Below are 24003 nucleotides of genomic sequence, written 5' to 3' on the forward strand. Positions count from 1 at the left end.
AATCTCACATGAACAATGCTACGATGGAGACTTGTGCAAAAGCGGCACCATGGTAGCTCCAGATATGCGATTGTAAGCGCTGTTTGAAACACGCGATTGTAATTGGAGCAAACAGCTAGGACAGTCAGCGTGGCGGCTTTGCATACCTCAACGCGTGTCCCGAATGTGAACCGTCCGCGAAGCACTCCTGGTTCATGCCGTAGCCTTTTGTTATCCCTTGTCTCGACAACCATTGATCACATATGCAGGAGGTGCGCTGGGTCTTATCCTCATGCAGTCACATGTCTCGCTCATGAGTTGACTCACTCGGGCGCAGTCAGGCTCGCATTCAGGTCGTGATCTGAGTTTCCGTGACGACGTTGTGCGCTTAGAGATTTTTTTTTTCTCCCTCGTTCGCTGAGAGTGGAGGGGTTTTACTGGCGCGACCAAGGGCGCTTGGGGCGAAGCGGCTTCTCGATGTCTGGGCGACCGAAGAGGAGGACCTCGTTCTTCGCATGGGGGTGCGTACGTCGGAAGCTTTGACAAAAGTTTCACCATGTCTTAGCGCGGGAGGCGAGGGTCCCTTGTGCGTCTTGTACACACTCGAACCCATATTACGCCGCGCATTCTCATGTTCTTGTAAGTCGAAATGAGTGAGCCATGAGTCGTTATGATTGGTTTACGCCGGATGTCTCGTGAGTGAGCCCAAATGAGTTGTGAGCCTAAATGAGTGACTTCGAGTGAGCCCGGGCCTCGGTGAGTTCTATGCAATTTGGGTGAGCCGGTAGGTTGACCAAGCTTTTTTGAGTGAGCCTAAGTGAGTATTCATGGTTTTGCCGAGGTATATCCCCAGTGCAGCCGGGCACCCATGGGTGATGTACAAGGGGCACAAGCTTTCTCCTGGCTTGGTGATCTGCTTATCATGGGTGAAATGGTCGGGACGTGGGTCTTGGGCCCCACATTATGTAAAAAATATATTGCGTTGTGCCATGGCGGTCTTTAGCCAAACTGCCCTTGCTCCATAAGTAATCGACAGACCTTAACAGTAAAACGCGGCGCGTAATCAGGTAACGATGGTGATCAATATATCACCTTGCTGCGCCCTTTGTGCTGCAAACCATTTAGAGCGCCTCACCGTGTTAGGTGCCAAAGCGGGCGAGATTCGATTGAATCGGCTAGTTTGCTTGGACGTGTTGGTCTGCGTTCACAGTTAGGCAGATTGGAACAGATGCACGCAGTAGAAATGTTGAATAAGCAGCGTCTGCACAGTTTGTTTCGACCCGTGGCCAGGACGCGTTTCATCCACACCCTGCCTATTTACGGGCTTCCCGCGGACAGCATACAAATAAATGTACGTACTTTCAAAGAACGGGCTACAGTTTCGGGCCTTCCTGGGCCACAGGAAGGCAGGAACGAGGCTGCCAGAAGGCCTTGCTCGGGAACTGTGGACAGTGTATGGTGTCGAACTTGATGCACGTTCACAGACAGGAGAGCTGATGTGGCGCGCTGGCTTCCGGCGAGTATCGCCTATCACGCTTACGTTCTCACGGTGTGCTTGCACTGTCGTCAGCCAAAGCAGCGTATATCTCTCGAGTTACGGTTAGACTTTCGCCTCGCCACTTTCCGGCTGCGCCTGTTGCTGCGACTGGCGACGAGGCGGCCGCCTTTTATCTGGATGCCTGTCAGTGTGGTCGTTTCGATCCGTGGCGTTCCTGCATCGCGAAATCACCGAACAGCGTCGCAAGAGCAGCGAGTCAGGCCTGCAGCAATAGTGGGTAGGTGCCGTTTTAGATGTAGAGTTTATTTTGTGCATGTGTGACTCCTTGCCGTGTTCACTGTTCAGCGGGGCACGGAGTTTGTCAATCAAACCCCTGGCAAAGTTCAGTGGCATTTTTCCACCGTTAACGAAGAGAGAGATCTAGAGAGAGCGGTCTAACTCTTTATCATCTGGTACGGGCAGGGACACTTTCTTTTTCGTTATTTTTATCGTATCACAATAATTTTTGTTTTTATCATCCGTAGCTGCTTTTGCGGTTTGAGGTCGGGTTCTCCCTGCAACACAGACGCGAACAGCATTGCTATCTGTCCTTCCTGACATAGAACTTTCGCTCTGAACAGTGCGGTAAGTGGGCATCCATTGTAGTGGCCTGGTACGTATGTTAACACCCTCTCCCCTCCCGCCTCATGCGTTTCCTTTTCTAGCCTGACCTGATGCTCTGATTCATTGTGGAGCTCGCTGAGTACCACACTACAGAAGGTTCAGTACATTACGTCACAGGGAGAACTTGTACCCCCTCTCAGAGCTGCACACGGTTCAATCCGCGCCCCCATAGTAGTGACGTAGGATGGATGCAGTCTGAAACGATTACGATCCCCTCCGTAACGAAGCGACTACTGTGTAGCCGAGAGCAACAGATTGTCCAAAAGCCGGGGCATCCTGTGAGCTCCGCACGTCCACTCGATAGCTGTCCTCTCACCGGAGCTGTCTCAAGGCAAGCCACTCGTTGGCACAGAGCGCACAGAAAATATCTCCCGTATTTTTCGCCCCGCCCTTCACCACCGTCTCCCAGGCAGACCTGAATCGCACGATGACTGTTTTCGCAGCGTCAGGAGCAGTGACATGTGCCAGCGCACACGTCACCGAGGGCTCAAGTCCGCTTTGACTGCATTGTTTTTGAGCAACAGTTGAACGTCTTCAGTTATTACATACTACGCTAAGCCGACACCGGGAACTGCTGAGTATGTCCTTTATGCAGCTGTCGCTCTAAAAGCCATGTAAATGTTCTCTCAAGTGGGTCTGCATCCAGTTTGCAGTGCGAGTAGCAATCGGAAATACCCAAACACGTGCCCCTATTCTGAGTGCAAAGAATCTTGATTGATGACCTTGGAGTCACTAAAATGAGAGGGAGCGCTACCACTCACACCATCCCACGTGACAGGGCCTGGCGCGTTTTATTGGTCATGGTTGGGTTTCGGCCCCCCCCGTGGAGCAGCTGACTTAGGTGCGCTTGGGGAGATAAGAGGAGGAAAGGGGAACGGCTTCAGGATCCCTTGTCATGCGGAGGCCAGCCGCATTTCGCAACACTGCATCCTGGGTTTCCTTTTCGTGTTTTTTTTTCTCCATGTGCGCTATGACATGCACACGATCCCGGATGGGGTCGGCGGCGGCGGGAAATTTGCTTTTTTTTTTTTGCCCCCGCCGAGTCGGGGCGAGCGGTCATTTTAAACAACAGCTGCGTGACGTGCGTGCTTTCTCTACGTCGCCGCTGCGTTCCGCAACAGTTGGCCGTTGGCGCTCGCGCGCACGCTCCCTCTCTCGCTCGCTCCGTCGATAACGGGAGTCCCCTGCCAGCCGCTCGCTTAGCACCCCCCACCCTCGCTCCTAGCTGGCTGGCCTTATCTGTTGCCCCCTCCGCCGTTTCCTTGGGCAACCGCCACCTTGCTGCTCCACTTTGTTCTCTCGCCTACGATGCCAGTTTCATTTGAGGACGGGATGGAGAACTACGAGCCTCTCCCGGCCGACGCTGCCGGCACTACCGCCGCCACTGTGCACCGGGAACAGCCGACAGACGACCGGTAAGACAGGCGCACGTGCGCTCGCGTGGATCGCTTCGTCTGCGAGCGCGGTGTTGTTCTGAGCAGCCCCGTTCACAACACCAATTAGAACTTGCGCAAACTCAGCTTGAGCCAAGTAGAACCTTCCAAAAACAAAACTGGAAACCACTGTATTGAAATCCGATTGACTCCGATTCGTAGAGGTTGTTGTTTTGAAAGTACGCTTTCACAAGTATGCCCTGAAGTTAGCAGACGTTTCAACTGGCTGTACTGTCACGATGTACAGTCGACGACAAAAGTTTGCGGGACGCGTACTCTCGGCAAGAAATTCACTGCTGCGCTCCCTAGTGCATTTCCTGGTATTCACTCCTGTGTTTGATGCATGAGCGTTCCGTGTTGCAGGCATTTCAGGAGACTGGCTGCTGCGGCGGTGTAGTGACAAAATTTGTCAGCACACACGCATCCCGTGAACTTTTGCTGCCGGCTGTATATACGTACTATACCGAACTTAATTCACTGTATCGGGTCATTGACGGAACCAGCTGATAAACGCACTGGTTTGTACTACGCTTTCGAACGCAAGCCATGCATTAGGAGCTGCTTGACTCGACGCTGAAGCTATCGATCGCGCAAAACTGATGAAGATATCGTGTAAGGGAAGTTTAACATCTTCGAGACACTCTTTTGTCGTAACTTAATTGCTCTCGCATAAGCTTTCTTTTTTCCAATAGTTTTGTCAGTGTTCGTTTTTGACGAATGACAATCCGCGGAACAAGGTCCCATTGTCGCACTCGCGACCATTTCGTCTGCTGGCAGCTGGCAAAGGACTGGGTTAATTGGAGAGACATGGGAGAGGCCTTTAACCTGCAGCGGGCCTAGTCAGGCTGATGATGATGATGACACAACTTTTAAATATAGGCTTTTTGAGTTAGAAGAGCGTTTTCTCGACATAGCATTGTCAGCGTAGTGTTGTACATTAGATTACAGCTAAGACGTGCTAATAGACTGGTTAACTAATAATGAATAGTAAGCTTTTTAACCGTTACTTTTAGGCTCCTTAATTACTGAGAGGCGCGTAGCCCGTCGTAAGTAATATCCATGTCAGTTTTTAGAATTTCTAAAACGCGATTACCCTCGGCGCTGTGGTCCAACAAATTTTGGCTGTTTTGGCGAGTTACGTGCACTGGAAAGGTTCCTTTGCCTGCAAGCTTCTCGAAAGCGCATGCATTTTGGAGCGATGTAGACAGAATTTGTTGGGCCAGAGCGCCGAGGGTAATCGCGTTTTCGAAGTTCTAAAAACTGATATTGATATTACTTACGGTGGGCTACACTACTCTCACTAATTAAGGACCCTAACAGTAATAGTTAAAAGCTAACTATTCAATATTAGTTTAACAGTCTACTAGTTAGCACGTCTTAGCTGTGTTGTGCGCCACTGACAATGCTACGCCGGAAAAGCGCTCTTCTAACTCAAAAATCCTGTTTCTAATAATTTTGCAAAGTCTTAGGTGAAACACCCTTTATGCTACCGTCTCCGTTAAATTGAATGTGGCCTTACAGCTGCAGGATTGCAATGGTTCAGTGAAGTTTCAGAAATGGAACTCATTTTGTCTGGTCTTTACCTGAGCACAGAAAGCGAAAATAAAGCTCCATGCATAAAATTAGTGACAAACGCCCAGAAGACAACACGATCGCTGGTGTTCTCTGCATAATAATTTATAATAATTGGTTTTGGGGGAAAGGAAATGGCGCAGTATCTGTCTCGTATATCGTTGGACACCTGAACCGCGCCGTAAGGGAAGGGATAAAGGAGGGAGTGAAAGCAGAAAGGAAGGAAGAGGTGCCGTAGTGGAGGGCTCCGGAATAATTTCGACCACCTGGGGATCTTTAACGTGCACTGACATCGCACAGCACACGGGCGCCTTAGCGTTTTTCCTCCATAAAAACGCAGCCGCCGCGGTCGGGTTCGAACCCGGGAACTCCGGATCAGTAGTCGAGCGCCCTAACCACTGAGCCACCGCGGCGGGGCTCTCTGCATCTCGCCGTCCCGGTTTTGGAGCTAAATATATATATGCTCTTATATATATCTATATATAAATCTACTTATGCTTGCAAGTACACTTATACCAGGCGTTTCAGGGAAGACTATCAAAAATTTTCCAAAACAGGCTTTTTGGGTTAAAATTATGGCTTTTGCGGCATAGTATTACCAGTGTTGGACACCGGAAAGCCGATGAATTGTGTTAAGTAGTAAGCTGGTTAACTAATTTCTGACAACATTTTAATTATCATAGATAGGCAACTGATTGCAATTAATTAATGATTTGTAGCCGGTCGTTAGTAATAGCCATATCAGATTTTAGAGTTTCGTAAACGGGATATCCCTCGCCGCTGTGGCTAATCAAAATCTGGCTGCATCGTGGGAAAATACGTACGCTTTCGGGAGCATGCAGGCAAAGCAACCCTTCCAGTGCACGTAACTAGTCGCAAAAAGCCAAATTTTGTCGAGCGCCAAGGGTAATCGCGTTTTCAAAATTGAAAATAATGATATGGCCAGTACTAACGACCGGCTGCAAATCTTTAATTGCTACTAGGCCCCTAACTCCACTTGTTAAATAGTTAGTTATTAAAAATTAGTTAACCAGCCTACTAAAAAAAAGTTAGTTAACCAGCCTACTACTTAAGACGATTCACCGGTATTCTGGTGTCCGCCAACACTGGCAATACCATGCCGCAAAAGCTACATTTTGGCCCCCAAAAAAGTTATTTTTGAAAGTGTTTGCTGAAACACCCGGTACTTGCAAGTACGTTATGAACTAACTGGCCTCACATCGCGCTGTGACAAAAACTTCAAGTTTATCTATTACATAGTCGGGTGCAAGCAGATAATGCGTAACTGGTGTTCACTGCCGCGGTCGGGACGGCTGACGAGGTTATTTGTTGGGGCTGGATGGCTCGTGCTGGCGATAACACACCGGCTTTCGAAATCGCGTAGGATAGCGTGCGACCGCGTTATCGCGCATCGCTCGCGTGTATTTCCCAGTGCATTCATTCGTAATCTCGGCACTCTTCCCATCGATGCGAAACCAGCTCGCCCATTTAGCTAGTTGTCTAATACTCGGGAGTAGTGTACTTGTTCTTGACCTACGAAGTTTCTGTGGAAGCTGTATAGCTTTCATTTCTATACCCGTACGGCTGCGCTTGGGTGGATGCCAATAATTCATTCATTCATTCATTCATTCATTCATTCATTCATTCATTCATTCATTCATTCATTCATACTGTCAACCCTTAATAAGGTTCATGACAGGGAAGGTATCAACAATACGTACAAAAGCAATAGCACCTGGTAAAATTATCAAATATGACAAAATAAAATTACGATCAGATTGAGTTTGAATTGTATAAACACCATCTCAAAAAAGCTGCTATATATATTCTGGTACAAATGCATAGAAAGCAAAAATGCACATACAAAGTAATAGGACGCGAAGAACAGGCAGCAACATGTTAGCATTCATTAAAGTATTCGTCGAGACTTGTCTGAAATCATGTCTTACCTCTCTGCAACATGAGCAGGCAGTTTATTCCCCAGCTCTGTTACAAAAATAAATTAGAAAAGCGAAATACGTCAGTACGTGCGTGCTTACTCCCTAGTTGCGCGTAACTTTATTCGTGATTTATTTCGGTGGTATTTAGAGCGAGCTGCTTATAAATGTATAAAGGCTCAGGGACGCACTAGTGGAGGGCTCCGGGTTAAAGATGTCGACCGCCCGTTTATAACTAGTGCCCTTAGTTATCGTGTAAAGCCTGATCTTAACCGATTCTTACACGCCGAACAGATTTCTTAACAATCGGGTTGAACCCGAGTGCTACCCAAAAATGGCCCTTTCAGAGAACACACACGAGCAGAAAATGAAGTACTCGTAATGTGCTTACACCGGGTGTTTCACCTACGACTTTACACAAACATTAAATATAGGCTTTTGGAGTTTTGCGAGCCCTTTTTTCGGCATAGCATTTCCAGCGCGGTGTAGTAGATTAGAGTACCTAGCTAAGACGTGCTGACTGGCAAGAAGCAGGTTAACTACTATTGATTAGTTAACGTTTAACTGTTACCCTTAGGCGTGTTGCCTACCGTAAGTAATATCATGGTTTTAGAATTTCAAAAACGCGGTTACCCTAGGCGCTATGGCCCAACAAATTCTGGCTGCATCGCGCCAAAAATACGTGCGTTTTCGAGAAACTTGCAGGAGAAGCGACCTTTCCAGTGCACGTAACTCGTCGAAATAGCCAAAATTTGTTGAGCCACAGCTCCGAGGGTAACCGCGTTTTCGAAATTCTAAAAACTGATATGGGTACTACTTACAGTGGGCTACGCACCTCTCAATAATTAAGGACCCTAACAGCAATGGTTAAAAAGTTAACTATTCACTATTAGTTACCCAGCCTACCAGTTAGCACGTTTTAGCTGTGTTTTGATGTAATACACCGCTGGAAATGCTATGGCGAAAAAAAGCCCTCTTCAAACTCAGAAAGCCTGTTTTTGAAAATTGGGTAAAATCTTAGGCGAAGCACCCTGCATGAAAGAATCTAGAGAACGTGCGTTTTTCAGCGCACAAAGCTGAATTAAGACACCGCCCGAGAAATGAGCGAATATGCTGTGCTTATTGCAGAGGGGCATTTTTCTTCAAGTGCCGATCCTAAATCTCTCTTAAACGCCTTTTGTTCGTGACATGGTTGTGTCAAGAGCTATCCAGGCGAACGACGCCCTGCTGCTGGGCTCTTGCGTATTTAAAACGGCATTAGGGATGTTGAGCGACTGTTCTCGCAAAATGGAAGACAGGCAGGTCTCGCATCCGCACGCAGATACTGCATAGGAGACTGTTACTGTACGCGAAGAAATAATCCGCAATTCTTCAGGGGAAAAAAAAAATCTGATTTGGTAAACAGTTTTTCAAGGTAACGCCGTTTCGATGCTGTTCGGAAATACTGAGTAAAAAAAAAAGGTACATTTTGTGTCCTGCATGAAAACAATTGGTGCTCATAGTAAATTGTGTTTTGGTGCAAAAAAGAACCCGAAAGAAAACCCGAATTACGAAAAATTTTGACTGAATAATCCGATGTGTAACCGAATTTGAATTCAATAAAAGCATAAAAATAAAACCCGGCCCTGTTTATAAGATGCTGTGACGTCGCACAGCATCCGGCCGTGCTTGCATTTAGGCTTCAAAATGCGACTGCCGTGACCGAGATTCGATCCCGGGACCTAGAGCTCGGTAGCCGCGCATCATAGCTACACGCGTACATGTGATGCGCAATTACTCCTTTTCCTGTTGACAAGGAAGCCCGGAGAGCTTCCGAGGCCGCCAGAAATACGTTGTCTTTCGCGCCGTGGTGCAAGAGGTGACGCTAATGCGTCGCGAATAACGCCGCGCGCGCGCGCGGCCCTATAGTTTCGGATTAGATTTCACCGCGCTTCAGTCACGCCACCCATTGACGGCATTGGGAAGTTTGCCAGTAGCTTCTTTGCGTCCCAGACGAAGTGTTTGCACCTATAAACTTCCTTGTCCATACATTCTGCGGCGTTACTAAGCAAATGTGTGAAGCCATCTTCACCCAATTTTGTTCTTTTAACTGCAAAACGGAAGAATTTTTGGCCAGTTGATTCATGATTATAGCAAGGAAACAGCGCGAAAAACGGGACAATAAAGGTTCAGTAAATGTTATTTTTATTTTGTACTTGTGTTAATCACGGAGGTGGCATGCCCACCCGAAATATGACTCCCCTTTCTCTTTGCCCTCTGCAAGCCAGTCCTCTACGGACATCCTCGAGCCCTTCCTGCCGGCATACGAGAGTAGCGTCAGAAACATCTCTGGCGCCTGGCTTCCGGTTCAGGACAATCCCGCCCTGTCATAAAGGACCGAATGGAACTTCCATAAACGCCATTGAAACCGACTAGATTCTGCTTGGTTCCAGTTATTAGTTCCACCCAATGGGCACTGAAACTCCCTTGTGTGACCCGTTGATGTTCTGGAGGTCCACAGGACGTCCACAGGACGTCTAAGGGAGTTTCAGTGTTCGTTGGGTACTTGTGCTTTCAGAAATTCCAAGTGGTCTTTTTTGACTGGCCGGGAAGGAGGGTGTTACTGATGGCAGAGGAACTTACGCTAGCACTGGCTGTGGTGCTTTTTGTTTCCGTATTCCCAGTTAAAAAAAAAATTAAATTGGGATGTCCGAAACACAATTGTAACCAGTTGAAATCTAGTTGGTTCCAGTTGGGTTCTAAAAAGTTCCATTTGCTATTTGTATTGAGAAAGTAATTCACGAATGTAATGTTCAATGTCGCCAATCGATGAAGGCGAATTAGAACTTCTAGAAAGCTTAGATGTGTTTGAAATTCAGTTGGTTCTGTTTGGCTTTGAATTGGTTTTCTATCGGTCCCAGTTGTGCTTTTTGAAGTTTGATTTTGACTGAGTTTGCTTTGCTTGGCTTTCTTGTTCGCGTTTACAGTTTTTCATTCCCGCTGCTTCTGTTTCCTGCTGCAAAAAATATGTTGCTTTTGAATTGCAGCATCTATTCATGTGCAAACTAACCAACCTCTAAAAGTTGTCCAGGCATTAGTTACAGTAATGTGTGCTGTCGCCTCTACACTGCTCCAAGTAGCTGTCTCAGCCCACACACTTGAATCATGCAGTGACCCGGACTAGGGGTGCAAAATAAAGCTTTCTCTTGCTGCCTCACATATTTTGTGAGTTGTTAGCTCCATGCCAGAGAGAAGCACCTATAGCATTGTTTGCGCTGTTTATGGCCTTTTTTGGGGGGCTGCGTAAGTGTCCTTCGCACAGCAAAGGAGACAGGCATTGTGATTGCCTAAGCTAGGCCATCGTGTTATCTAATCAGGTCCTGCTTGGAGCAGTGTTTGAGTGCATGGGCTTTGCATGTTCAAGGCCTGCAAATGATCGAAGCACAGGCAAAGTGCAGTTACTACAGTGGCTTGGTCATTTACCCTTGTGCTACTAAGTGTGCCTAGTGGAATCATCAAAGTATCATAAATCTTGAAAGAAAATAATAGTAGTACTACTTGAGCTTTGTTTTAGGTCACTATAATGTACTAAGATTTGAATGTTCTTTGCACAGCTCATGGTTAATTATGCCACTGATGAACTGGTGTAATTTATGCATATGAAAAACAATGTTTCTTCGTTTACTTGAACTGGTTCATGCAAAATGTTTCTTTATGCATGAAAACTCACATCGTTTGAAGATGTGGACATTTTTTTTTCATTGTTGGAAATTGAAAAGCATTTGCATTTCCTTTAGTCAGAAAGACAGTAGTTGCAAAGTGTCATGCAACGAATTAAACCCTGGATTAAACTTGCTGAACACCATAAGAAAATACCATTGGAGTTCCTCAAGATGCATGGGATGACCACAGCATTGTGACCACAAGCACATCCTTAGTTTGAGTTCTGACATTTTCATTGACAAATATTATATGTTGCATATTTGCTTCTCAGGTCAAATAAAAATTGGATCAAATAAGAAATTCATGAATGAGCACGTGATGAGAAATGTACAAACAAATATGTAGATGAGGGTTACAGCCAGGGAAAGTGCTGGAGGCCTTAAAATTAACAAAGGAATTTGTCGGCTGTTATCATTAGAAAATAAATAAAAGTGAGGATGAGCTACCACCTGGGTGGCTGACTGTATGCACATTTGTCAATGCTTCACACATGCATCCACATTACATGTGGGAAACATTGGGTCCCATGAAAACATCTCAGAAAAATGTCAGTTCTTCCAATGTGCACAATTGTATTTCAGGCTTGTTCTTCGCTGCACCCAGGGTGAAATACCTGGAAGAGGCACTTTCGACATCCTGTAATTATCCAGGCACTAAAAGAAAAGGAAGTGAATGAGAATATAAATTTTATCGCTATATTTGGTCGTAAACAGGCAGATGAAATAAGGAAGTCACGTCAGTGTTTTACGTCAGGGGGAGAATGTGTCAAATTTTATTGTCATATTGTGTCGTCAGAGTGCAGACAGATGAGGAAGTGACGTCACTGTTTTACCTAAGTTGGTGATAGAATTGGTTAGTGTACTAGTATTGCAAAACTATGGAACATGAAAAGGTCAATTCAAAGTCAAACAAAAGAATTAGACTAGCCTTGTTCAGGGTAATTAAACACTTGCATGATAAATTATTACTTCTAAAGTGCAATGATTTCTCCTCAAAAATGACAATGGACTCAGTTTACATTTCTTGTTCTCCATTTACTAGATTGTAGTATTTTGTTCTTGCATCTCAATTTTTTTTTGTTCATAGTGCAAGCATTGATAAAGTAAAGGTAGCTGAGTTTTCATGGGCCAGACAGTGGATGTCATTTCTCTCAGTTTAAAAAGTTCCACGTGAAGTGCATACACAAAATGAGTGTGCAAGCCACAAATATTTTCCTCTACCAGTACACCTTTCTAACGCTGTTTCCTTTGAAATGTGGTATTAGTTTTAAAAGTTTTAACATATCCTGATGCAGTCACTTATTCATTATAGCAAAAGAAGTTGTTACAAATACATGTGCTACCCTGCTAAAATCACCATTTAGTGACAACAGTGCTTTTTAAAACAACAAAACCTTTGTCATTTTTCTTGTTTTGCATGATTTTTAGGTTTGTTCTGGTTACATTAGTACAGTTTATGGTTACCTGTGTCCACTATCTGAGGGGAGTTTAGCCATTTTTTACAAAGATGATGTACTGGAGTCATTTTTTCAAGGGACGGTTGTTGCCTTGAAGCAGAGATGGGATGAATTATACAAGCAAGAAAAAGTTTCCTGAAGTGTACAAGAGGCTTAGGATTGATCTGCGCTTCTGACTTGACATGTGTACAATAATGAAAGCATTTTCTTCTGATCACAGCAGTGAGTGTAGAAATGGTCGAGTGCAGCTTCACAACTCTCACCTGGCAAAGCTCAGCTCAGACCACCTGTACCACCTGGCCTTGTCCACTGCCACACACCCCCTGGTGGAGATGTTCGGTGACGTCAAGGTGAGGCTGGTTATGTTCTCTTGGGTGTGTTGCTAAGGTGGCCTTGTCCTCTGAAATAATCGACTTAAAAACTTACCAGCACATGAGCACTTCTGTATTTCTAGGTGTACCTGGCTAAAATTTGAATCTTTGCTTCAAACCGTCTGAAGAGAATGTAGATTGCCTCAACACTCTGTGTTGAGCCTCCTTGACAACTAAGGCTTAGTGTCTGTGCTTTATATGTAGGTGAGATTGTTTTGCAGTTTAATATCTGTTGAGATCAATCTGATTGGTTTGATTATATCGGTATCAAAGTCGAGTGCAGTCATCTTGGAGAATCGATCCTCTGCTTGCTCCTCCTCTTACTAAAGCTGTGCGACACTACAGAAGTTGAGCATTTTCTTGACAAGTTTCTGTTACAAGTATTTCTTCAGGAGCTTTTTTGTTCCTGGACGCATATATCTTTTCGTAATGTTATGCAAATGTTTGTTCCCTTTCCTACCAGATGCCAGAGATGTTGGTTTTGGTAAATAAACATAGAAAATATGTTAGCTTGTGTGTGTTTTATGCTCACTCCTGTATAGAATATTTTTATCTGCAAAGTCATAAACATGCAATTATGAAGCTCCCACTCTTGTATCCTGAATTAAAGAGGGCTTATACAGTCTGAAGGCAGGCTTTTCCACACAGTGCACAAAAGTGCATATTGTTCGTTGTTTTGGCTGCCTTGCTCAATAAGGTTATGGTCTCAGCTTCTGCTACGGTGCACTGCATTTATTGAAGAAAGTGCAGCTGTAGAAAAAGAGCCTCAAATTCTGAACTCCGATCAGTCACTCTTTATTACCTCCTAAAGATGCGACAGATTGATATCTGTGAGTAGCCAGAAAAAAGCTTTTGAATGTTAAAATGGGTGTATAGAGTAGTGGACAATTCATGGTTGACAAAATAGTGCATAAAACACACAGACAAGGAAGTAGTACATAGGGTAGCACAAGCACTCATTGTGCTTTCCTGCACCGCTTCTTAATAATAATAATAATAATAATAATAATAATAATAATAATAATTGGTTTTTGGGGAAAGGGGCGCAGTATCTCTCTCATATATCGGTGGACACTTGAACAGTGCCATAAGGGAAGGGATAAAGGAGGGAATGAAAGAAGAAAGGAAGAAAGAGGTGCCATAGTGGAGGGCTCCGGAATAATTTCGACCACCTGGGGATCTTTAATGGGCTCTGACATCGCACAGCACATGGGCGCCTTAGTGTTTTTCCTCCATAAAAACGCAGCCGCCGCCGTCGGGTTCCGCTTCTTCATCCACGTTTTTTCTGCGCTGTTTCGTCGATTTATTTTGAATCATCTTTGTACTTACACGTGACCCGGCACAATATTCTGTACTGGATACCTGCCCACAGTGCACTAGGATGCTCTTCCTTCTGACACCACTTATCTTTGTTATCATTGCCAACTCACATATCTTTGCATTTCAGTGTATTACTCTGGGGCTTATCTGTCTTCTTTGTTTCTTATCACAGCTTATCTTTCTAAGAATGCCTCCAAAGCCTTTCTCAGTGTTACATGACACCCTGTTTTAAAGAAATGCAGCTAGCAGCTTTTGAGTGTTTAAAGAAACTCTACAGAATTGTAATAAATTATTTTAAAGGGTGTGATTGCTCACCTCCCCAGATGGAGGAAAATAACATTAATATTTAAAAACACAAAGCAGATTAACTCCTTAGTGTTTTCGTGCATCATGTGAGGCATAAGTAATCGTACCTCGTTATTCGGAATAAACTGCGTCAGTGTGGATGCAAAAGAAATTTAATTATTGGTTGGGTAATATTTTCACGAAGTAATAGGCCTATATTGAATAGCTTTGTTTCTGGAGTAATGAAGCATAATTAGATGCTAGCTAATAAATAAGTTAGTTTAAATAAAGAGGCCCTCATGAACCCTCATGTACATACCCTGCATGAACCCTCATTGTTAACATGGTTGTGTGCTCATGTGTGCATTCGATGTTTGCAGTTTGTATGCATGGGGGGCACACCATCACGCATGGAGCAGTTTGCACGTCTGGCCAAGCAGGAGCTTGATGTCAAGCTGCCCACGGGCTCCGACCTCTGTGACCTGAGTCATTATGCCGGCCGCTACTCCATGTACAAGGTTGGGCCCGTGCTGTCCGTCAGCGTGAGTATGCACACCATACAGCTTCATGCTCTGCACATTTATAAAATTGGTGACGATTGTGCCCTTCTCACTAGTAGCAGTGGTAGTGGTTGTAAGTTTCAGTGCAGCCGTCATCAAGGCTGAATGCTCAAATGTGAGGTGTTGAAGAAGTCCTGACGCCAAATTTATGCACTTACTTACGGACTCCAAGAGCTAAATTCTGCTTGAGTAGCTGCGAAGACATTAAATCTCTAAAACGTTGTCATTTAGAACCGCTGGTGCTTTGGGATTTGCCTTGTAAAAACAGAGAGCAGAGGTATTTGGTTCCTGTCTTGGTGCATCAGAAATGTGTCTATAACAGCTGGCTCATACCTGCACAAATGTGGCCAGTTCTTCTCAGTGCGAAATTGTTGATTGTGCAGTATGTCTGGCAAAGCCTTGTGTATCTGAACACAGAGCCTGCTGGCTACGAAACTGGTACCACAAAGTTGTTCTCTATCGATAACGGATAGGACTCTTCTCACTGAGATAATCTTCATAGATGTCATCCACAATGAAGCCCAGTATTATCCATCTTATCAGCACCACCACTATCAGCTCAATTGTGAGATAGAGTAAAAGAGGGAGAATTTATGGCGGGAAGCGTGGACAAATTGGCTGCAGGCACAAATGCCTAGCCTATGGCTCTATACTGGGCGAGGAGAAAGAAAATCAGCAGCAAAAGAGACAGAGTGAAGATGGGAGCAAGAGAGAAAAAGAAGCAAAAGAGAGAAACTCACCTTAGTTGAGTTCACTGCTTGACAAAGGACTTCCTAGTGATCTTATTACGCTTGTTTCATGCTGGGTGGAGCTTGTGAATTTTATGGCTTCATCGCTCCAACTCCTCTTGCTGCCCATGGCTATGGTTCCTTACTTTGGCATCCACTGTCACTCGAGCAGGGCACAGGCTATCTGTCCTGCACATTTTTTCTGCGAAAGTTCATTTGCTCTTCTCGATTTCAGCGAGGATATTAACAACTTACATTTGTTCACCAATCCATGCAGCTCACTTTCTGTCTTTCAGTGTTACTCTGGTTGTTTTCCTTCCCATACCTCACTCTGCTGTCTCTTGCCTCATTTAGGGCTTTTTTGTTAACCTCCAAGTTGTGGCTTCGTTGGAGAATCCTAGCTGACAGAGTATATTGGCTATACGCTCTTTTTGTAAGGGATATCAGTAAGCAGTAGGTTTCTCTTTGGTAATGCAGAAATGGCATGCCTATTCGACCTAGATGTATTACTCACTCTCTGCTGCCGTTACTCCACCACCCATCACGAGTTGTCGCTCATTCTTCACACTGTTTAACATCAGCTCTTTTCAATTTTGTAACCTACCTCTTCATTTTGCCTTTTCTAGTCATCAGTCATTTCATTTAGCATAAAATTCAGCTGCTCATTCACTAATTTCACTAACAATAAATTCACTTACAAAATTCACTAACATTGTGAGAGCACTGTGCAACCGACTAGCTCAAACCCACGCTTTACTTACTATGAAAGAACGCTGCCAACGTGTGAACATGTGTGGATGGTTTTTTTTTTCAATTCAGTTTATTCTTCAGGAGCAAAAAATTAAATCTGAAGACATTTAACAGCTAAATTATGAACAGTCTGTCTGGACCCAGGAACCTCTTCAGTATTAAAGTGCTATCAGGCTGAATTGAAACTTGAACATGCACATGCTTTATTTTTCAACTGCGTAGCTAGATATTTCTTTGAAACCAGTTTATGAATTTATACTTTGCTGGACCCTTTACATATAGATACATGAATCACGCTAGTTGTATACTGCAACCAAAAATAGGAAATAAAAATGTGTTTTTTTTTTTCATAGGCGCTATGGGCTTTTCGTTCTGTCCTGATATTACACAAATGTGATCAAAATTTAGCTAGATTGTGTTCAGAACAACATAATCACTTGTCAACAAAATTCTCAAGCATGTTACACGAATGTGTAACGTTACACAAATGTGCAACACGCTTATAATAATGCTTATAATAAGTGCTAATAAAATATGCGCTTATAACGTGAAGATAAAGCTTATAATAAAAACTAGCATTTGCAAACACTCTATAACAAGGCAATGTGTGATAAGAGAAACCAGAAAAATGAAATGTAAAGAACACTCGGTGAGCATGTATGTTTACTTTGCTATATAATTAACTATAAACTAACGAATTATATTTAGCCTCCTTAAGGTTATCTGAGGCCCAATTCTTGTTTTCTTTGTCCTTCAGCATGGCATGGGAGCCCCTTCACTGTCCATCCTACTGCACGAGGTGTTCAAGCTACTGCACTATGCCCACTGCCAAGATGTGGTTGTCTTCCGTATTGGCACCAGCGGTGGCATCGGTGGGTGGTTCACTGACGAGGTGGTCCCTGACGAGGCTTGTGATATGAACTGTCCTGCTATTGGGTAGCGCCCGCCACTTGCCATTCCCGCAGAAGTTCGTAGGCATTGCTCTGTGGCAGTGCTGATGTGCAGCACAGGAAAAAGAAGGGGATGAAGTTACACAAATTTATTTTTACATTTTATTTATTTATTCATGATTCCAGCATGTTCCAAGACAGGAGTTGCGTTAGGTCTATGTTCAAAACAATGCCTGTCCCCCCCCCAATCTTACATCTGCCTTAGCCTGCACTGCATGCTTTTTGAGACTGAATATCTAATGAGTTGAGTATGTTTCATATGAGCTGCCTGGTTAGGGCCACTGCTGGGAATGTTTTCTCTCGCTACATTCACTCCAGGGCATAGACAAATTTTGAGATTAGCTGCAAAAATTGGTGTTTTATTCTTTCTGTTAAAGTTTATCACAAAAAGTCTGGGTGACACTAATATACCATGCATATCATGCCTAAAAGTGCAGTGGTATTGTCTCTGAAGTGGAGCTTGTTACATTTTGGTGATGGCATCACATGATATGGAGTTTGTCAGGAATATTACTGAGGGCGGCTTGATGATTGGTTGGCGCAGAAATTGTAAATAATTGAACTAACCTGCCCACCGCTGCACTTCCTGTAAGTTTGGAGAGGGTGGAGTGACAAACTCTCCACTCCGCGTGCGAAAGAAGAGGTTCGGACTGCTGACCGGCGATAAAGGCCATGCCTGATTAGCCGTTGACGTATGAGAACTTGCAACGGTCGCGAAGGTTGTCGTGACATTCAACCCACAGCTCCCTGTTCCTGCACGTACAAACACTCACGTCCAGGCGACAATACAGGGAGAGGGTGGAATGGCCTTGAATGGCACTCCAGCATCACGGGGGTTAACTGTCCACGCAGGAGGTCGAAATCATCACCAACGCACCGCGACATGTTTCCAGAAAACAGAGGTGCCTTGGCTACATCAGCTGCAAAAGTGAAAGAAGGACAGGGCAGGCATGAACTTTGTTAAAGAGTCTCTTTCTTACCTTGCGTGCAGTGGCAAACAACATGTCGTCCAATGCCTCCTTTGTGATCAATGATGGCTGGTACACTGATCTTAAACATACTGATTTAACATGTTGAAAAGTATGCTTTTTTTGCCCATATCTTTATTGTTGTAAAAGTAGGAGCAAGTTGTTCAAATGCATAAAGTTGGTGCCTTTCTTTTGTCTTGTATAGGTGTGCCTCCTGGCTCTGTCGTTGTGAGCACGGGTGCAGTAAATGGTCTGCTCAGGGAAGCATTGGAAATGGTGAGCCACCAAGCACTTTTTCCTAGTTGTAACTCCCAAGCTGCCGAAAACCTTGAGGATTATTTCTTGGCATAGAAAACATGAAACATGGCGGTCAGGAGCAACAGTCTTCAACCTTTGGAGCAATACCTTTTGTTGAATAAGTTATAAAAGGTGTGCACGCATGACATTGCTTGGAAAAGCATCACATTGTGCACTAAGGATATATTACATTATTGCATGTTTCTTATTACATAGCAAATTAATCTTGAATCTTGGTATTAATGTTCTGAAGACTTGGTAGACCACATTGATATGATACCAGCAACGTCTTTAAAAAGTGACACATGGCTGTTGAAGTCTTGGATAGGGTGACTTGCGCACTTAAGGGATTTTTCATACAAAGTATAGCAGTGCCACTGAAGGAAATGAAATGAAGAAATGATGTGTGACCCTAGCTCATTTATTGCTTTCACCTTTTTAATAGTGAAGTAAAAGCAAAAACTGATTTTATGAAAATGTGATGAATGTTGCATCACTGAAAAAATGTGTCACAGTCTGCTTGTGTTCTGACTGTCGGCTCGTTGCTTTGCCTCAAGTTGTGCCATTGTCGCAAATGATCTATGGCATCTGCAGCCCATACTCGGCAAGCTCGTGTCTCGGCCTGCCAAGATGGACAAGGCTCTGGCAGAGGAGATTGTGGCCGAAGCGCGGCGCTCACTGCCTGAGCTGAATCTCGTCACTGGAAAGACTATGTGCGCGGACGACTTCTACGAAGGTGAGCCTGCTTGGCCTCAGCCGCCGGGCTATGCTCATAGCCTGCTGCTTGTCTCGGGTTATTGGGCAAGTACAGCCAAACTTGACATCACATCCATTACAAGTGGCCACAAGTGTGGCCACTTTTCTGATAGGTCAATCAAAAAGGCACCTGTGTGCTTATATTTTGGAGCAGGGCAAGCACATTCAGACCATGAGAGGGGAATAGTTAGGAGAATGAGAATGAGGCGGAGCACTTTTCGCAGATACTGTCAGGTCATCAGTAGCGCGCCAACAATATCGCCCGAGAAAAAAACATACAATAGTTGCACCTTAGCTGTACTCACCTATTAGCGGTACTCACCTATAGGGCAGAAACATGGAGGCCGGTGATAAGGCTGAATCTGTAGTCAGTGCAGTGCTACGAGCTATGGAATGGAAAATGATAGGTGTAACGTTAAGAGACTGGAAGGAAGCAGAGCGGTTTGTGCAGTGAATATGATTTAAGATATCTTAGCTGAAATCAGTAAAATGATATGGGCGTGGGCAGGGCATGTAATGTGAAAGCAAGATAGCCGATGGTTGTTAAGGGCAACGGAGTGGGTTCTAAGGCAAGGTAAACGCAGCAGACGGCAACAGAGAATCGGATGGACAGATGAGATTAGGAAGTTTCTGCAAGTAGATGGTCACAACTGGCACAGGTCAGTGTTAATTGGAGGTAAATGGGAAATGTCTCTGTTCTACGGTGGACATGAGTGGTCTGTTGATGACGATGAAAATTGTGCTCATTCGAGCAGGAGCTTAAAATGTTGTTGAGCGACACTTCGTTGGTGTGCTTCATGGGAAATAAGTGAATATTCATGTGAATATTCTGTTGGCTACAGTAGCTGCTGCCACAATACTAAAAGTTTAGCACCAATCTAAACTAAATTAACCGTTATTTTCATGCTGTTGCATTCATTTGTGCTTTTAAATGTGCTTTGGCATCAGTTCAAGTCCCTGAAGTAAATGCTTTGTGCACATGCTGCATTCTGATTGAAAGAACCTGTGCATGCTCATGTTTCATTGCCTACAGATCCCTTTCTTCATTGAAGTCGTGGCTAGGGCTTCTGAATTATTCCTTGCTATAGCGTGAAGTTGGAGGAAGTGGAAGATCTGTCTTTGAGTTCCAGCTGTCGATGTTAGTCAGCTGGGTCAGCAAATCTGATGAATGCTCTTAGGAAGCAGCGTATTATGCTCACGGTATGTATTGAAGCTGAAAGTCTCGAATAGACAAGAGCGGTGCAGATGAAAAAATGATTACTTGGCACTCTTGTCACTGGCATATCACTCTGAAATCATTTTTAGGTTCTGCTATTTGTAGTGGAGGTGTTATTACTACACATTTACTAGTGTATTCATAGTATCTCAGATGTTGCTGGTGGTTACGACTTGTTTGTGCACTTTTTATCATTTTCTATTACAGCCTCCCATGTGAGGCTGTAATATGTTAAAGAATAAATAAATTCACACAAATACTTTGGCTGATAGTAGTTGATTACAGACTACAGCTTAGACCAGACTACTGATGGTCAGTAAGACTAACAGAGTAGGTGTCAAAGGAAGGAAATGATACTTGAGGCCAGCAGATTGTCAGTTTGTGAGATGAAGCAGAGATGTTCACAGGGGCAGAGCGACCATGGCTTTCATGAGACACAGGTAACTGAAGATCACTGGGAGATGCTTACGGAGCAAAATAAACATGAGGGCTCCTTAGAGGGCTGCAGAATAGACATGAGGTAGTGCTTTATTGGGTGGAGCTTCCTGTGCTCCTGATAGACAGCGTTGGGACTGGCATAGTCAGAGGCTCTTGTAAAGCACTGCAGTTTCCTTAGCCACATTTTGCTGTTGCATTTCATTTGCCGTTATGTGAGCAGGTGGCAAGTTAATGTAATTACATTTGCACCTGGAGGGTAGTACAAGGGAGAAAACGAGAGCAAAGTTACATCGGATCAAGAAGGGGAGTGTAAGGTGAGAGCACAGGAAAACATTGAGGGCGTGTGACACCAGTGTGGCGTTATCGGCCATGTGTTAAATGCATTGCAATGCGGTTTGTCTTGTATGAGGCTCAAGTTGCCTGTTATAATGATGATTACTGCAGGCCAAGGCCGGCTGGATGGGGCCTTCTGCGGCTACACAGAGCAAGAGAAACTGGAGTTCTTGGAGAAGCTGCACTCCATTGGTGTGGTCAACATTGAGATGGAAGCCACCCTTTTTGCTGCCATGTGCCACCATGCCAACATCAAAGGTCAGCATGTTGCAGCACTGTTGGTAATCTTGTTGGAAATATGATCATTTAGGGTGTCTTGTCAGGTGCACATCTTTTTATAGCTTCTAGCTAGTTGCAAAGTCTTTTGCTCAATAGTTTGTCTCACCTGACCCAAGCAACACCAAAAACAAGAAAAACATACTTAGATATCCTTGTACCTTTCTTATATGGGACCAAATTTACTGGTAAAGCTAAGTGGCATGTTATGTCAATGAGCTTTTCTTGCTATGAAAAATTCAAAGCAGCAACCAGCACCAAGGGACATGCAAGACAATTTCTTAGCTTGTCTGTTTGCTTCCACAGAGGGGAGTTGAGGATCTCTAGGCTGTGTATAGTGCATTTCATTACTGATTAGGTACATTTTTTTTTCAAGAGTAACATACATTAAGAGATGCTTTTTGTATCTCTTGCACTGCCAATGGGTTGGTAATCGACACTCTGACTTCACTGTTAGAAGCACTGATGTGTGAGCTTTGTGTTGGTCGTACTGTGCCAGAAGCTATTGAGGGCTAGAGAGCTGATGTTAGCGGCATGCTTGCAAGAAAGCATACAGAAAATGTGGTGGCCGTAACATGTCCTCCTGTGAGGTTGGGGAGCATTTCTGATTGATGACGGCCTGTTAACAGAGGCCACTTCTCGTGCTGTTTTCATTCTAGAGAGATGCCCTATCACGGAGGCTCGGGATCCTGAGGTCTTATGCACACCACCCATAGCTTTGCCAAAGCAGAGTTCCCCAATCACCCTTTATATTCTTGTCAAATTTCATCCACCCTTTCGAGTAAGGTTGGCTCTTATATCTGTATTTTTCCCAACTGTTATTAAACATGCTACAAGATCTAACTCCAGAATAAGCATCAGTTTGCACCCAATGCAGAAACACTGCACAGTCCATATTGGACAGGGGCAGTAGTACTGTAGTAGTAGTAGTAGTAGTAGTAGTAGTAGTAGTAGTAGTAGTAGTAGTAGTAGTAGTAGTAGTAGTACAGCCGTGAAAAAGTATAGCCAAGCCAGGGAAAGCTTGTACAGAAGACTCAGTGAATGTGACTCTCGGAGAAAGGAAATACACATGGCAGGATGGAAGCTGGACTGAAATGGTGACATGATGTAAGCCATGTTTCTTGCAATATATGGGGAGCACGAAATGGATGAGGCCATCTTTTCAGCTCCTTTCTTCACTGTGCTGGGCTTTCACTTGTGCAGGTGCCATTGTGTGTGTGACGCTGCTGAACCGCCTGAAAGGCGACCAGATTGATACGCCCAAGAGTGTCTTGAGTGAGTGGCAGCTGCGGCCGCAGTACGTGGTGCTCCGCTTTATAAAGCGGCGCCTTTCAACCACCACCGCGTCAACGTAATTTGCAATCGCTCATCACTCTGTTGCCGTCATAGTTCAATAAACTGCATCAATGGATGTGCACAACCCTTTTCTCTTATCAGTGTAGTCTTTTTGCAGGATTTCACACTGCGCCATGCTCGGTAATTAGACAAAACTACGTCTTTTGGACATCCAATATGCCGATAGACAAATGCAGACACCTGGACATCGTGTCTTGACAAAATGAGCAAGACATCTTAGTTACTATGACATGACATTTAATAGACATGCGTGACATATGCATGAGATGACTGATCGCAGGATGTAAAGAACAAGAAACCATGATGGTTCCTTAAAAAGCTCCTAAAGTTCGAGCTTTCTCTAGGCGCTAAAATATGTCTACAAAACGTATTGTGTTCAGTGAAATATATGTGCACTACACGTTTTTTCTGACTGGATCTAATGCGTTTACATGAGACTTCGCCTTCTTGAAACGATGAATATTCAAAGCCACAAAGAACGAGTGAAAGTCACATTTTTAAAGAGTAAGAGATCGCTGTGGTATTAAGATTGCTTGGTAAGTTTAGCATGTTGATGTGATCGCCCCTTTGTCATTTGCTTCGACTGTGATGAGAAAGTCTCCTGTTATAATCAGTGCTTTTTGTCGACTTTGCCATGGATGCAATCGTCATTTGAAACTTTATATCGAGGTGCAAAAGTAGTGAACATTACTTTTTATTTATTATTTAATTTAGTAAATTTTCCTTTTATTGTGTCATATGTGTACAACAGGCAGCATGAACTCAGCGTTGCTACTTGTTGCCATAAATGACGGCCATAGCAGAACTATTATCCTCACCTAGATTTTTGTACCCCTGGCCCCTAAAATGGCTGTGAATTTTTTTCTCAGTGATTCTATATTCATTAAACCTTCCACTCTGATCTGTGGCAATTTGCGGAAAGGGAGCCACTTCAGCACAACTCTGTTCTTTCAAGGCCATGGTGTGAAAAGAAACTTGTAAGCTTGGGCAACATAGAAGCCATGAAATACCCGGAAATAGTGATAAGTTAATGCATTGATAATTCACATGAGACCTGATCTAAATTCATTAACGGAGGCATTTTGGCAGCATTAAGAACAATACGAGGGACTTATTCGTTTCTTCCTTGCGTTTGATAGCTACAACGGCAGCCTACTGT

General features: G+C 44.2%; 1 protein-coding gene across 3 annotated transcripts; it reads left to right on the plus strand.

Annotated features, from left to right (window-relative positions):
- Positions 1 to 1615: 1615 nt before the first annotated feature.
- Positions 1616 to 22914, plus strand: LOC144101275 (uridine phosphorylase 1-like). 3 transcript variants are annotated; one of them, XM_077634372.1, is made up of 9 exons: positions 1616 to 1754; positions 3456 to 3555; positions 12464 to 12590; positions 14597 to 14758; positions 17012 to 17126; positions 18378 to 18448; positions 19064 to 19205; positions 21324 to 21470; positions 22148 to 22674. In XM_077634372.1, exons 1-9 carry the CDS (start codon positions 1655 to 1657, stop codon positions 22399 to 22401), a joined length of 1218 nt encoding a protein of 405 aa, XP_077490498.1. In that variant the 5' UTR covers positions 1616 to 1654; the 3' UTR covers positions 22402 to 22674. The 3 variants fall into 3 exon arrangements, with proteins under 3 accessions (XP_077490498.1, XP_077490497.1, XP_077490499.1); XM_077634371.1 differs by having other exon boundaries at positions 1618 to 1754; positions 12461 to 12590; positions 22148 to 22672; XM_077634373.1 differs by lacking the exon at positions 22148 to 22674 and adding an exon at positions 22692 to 22914 and having other exon boundaries at positions 1627 to 1754; positions 12461 to 12590.
- Positions 22915 to 24003: the final 1089 nt, after the last annotated feature.

This window comes from Amblyomma americanum, chromosome 8, assembly GCF_052857255.1.
Source record: "Amblyomma americanum isolate KBUSLIRL-KWMA chromosome 8, ASM5285725v1, whole genome shotgun sequence".
NCBI classification, from domain to species: Eukaryota; Metazoa; Arthropoda; class Arachnida; order Ixodida; family Ixodidae; genus Amblyomma; species Amblyomma americanum.

Coding starts and splice junctions, on each gene's coding strand:
- LOC144101275 (XM_077634371.1), top strand. CDS start 1,655: ATGCCTGTCAGTGTGGTCGTTTCGATCCGTGGCGTTCCTGCATCGCGA. Junction 18,449..19,063: donor TCAGGGAAGCATTGGAAATG/GTGAGCCACCAA, acceptor TGGCATCTGCAG/CCCATACTCGGCAAGCTCGT. Junction 19,206..21,323: donor CGCGGACGACTTCTACGAAG/GTGAGCCTGCTT, acceptor TGATTACTGCAG/GCCAAGGCCGGCTGGATGGG.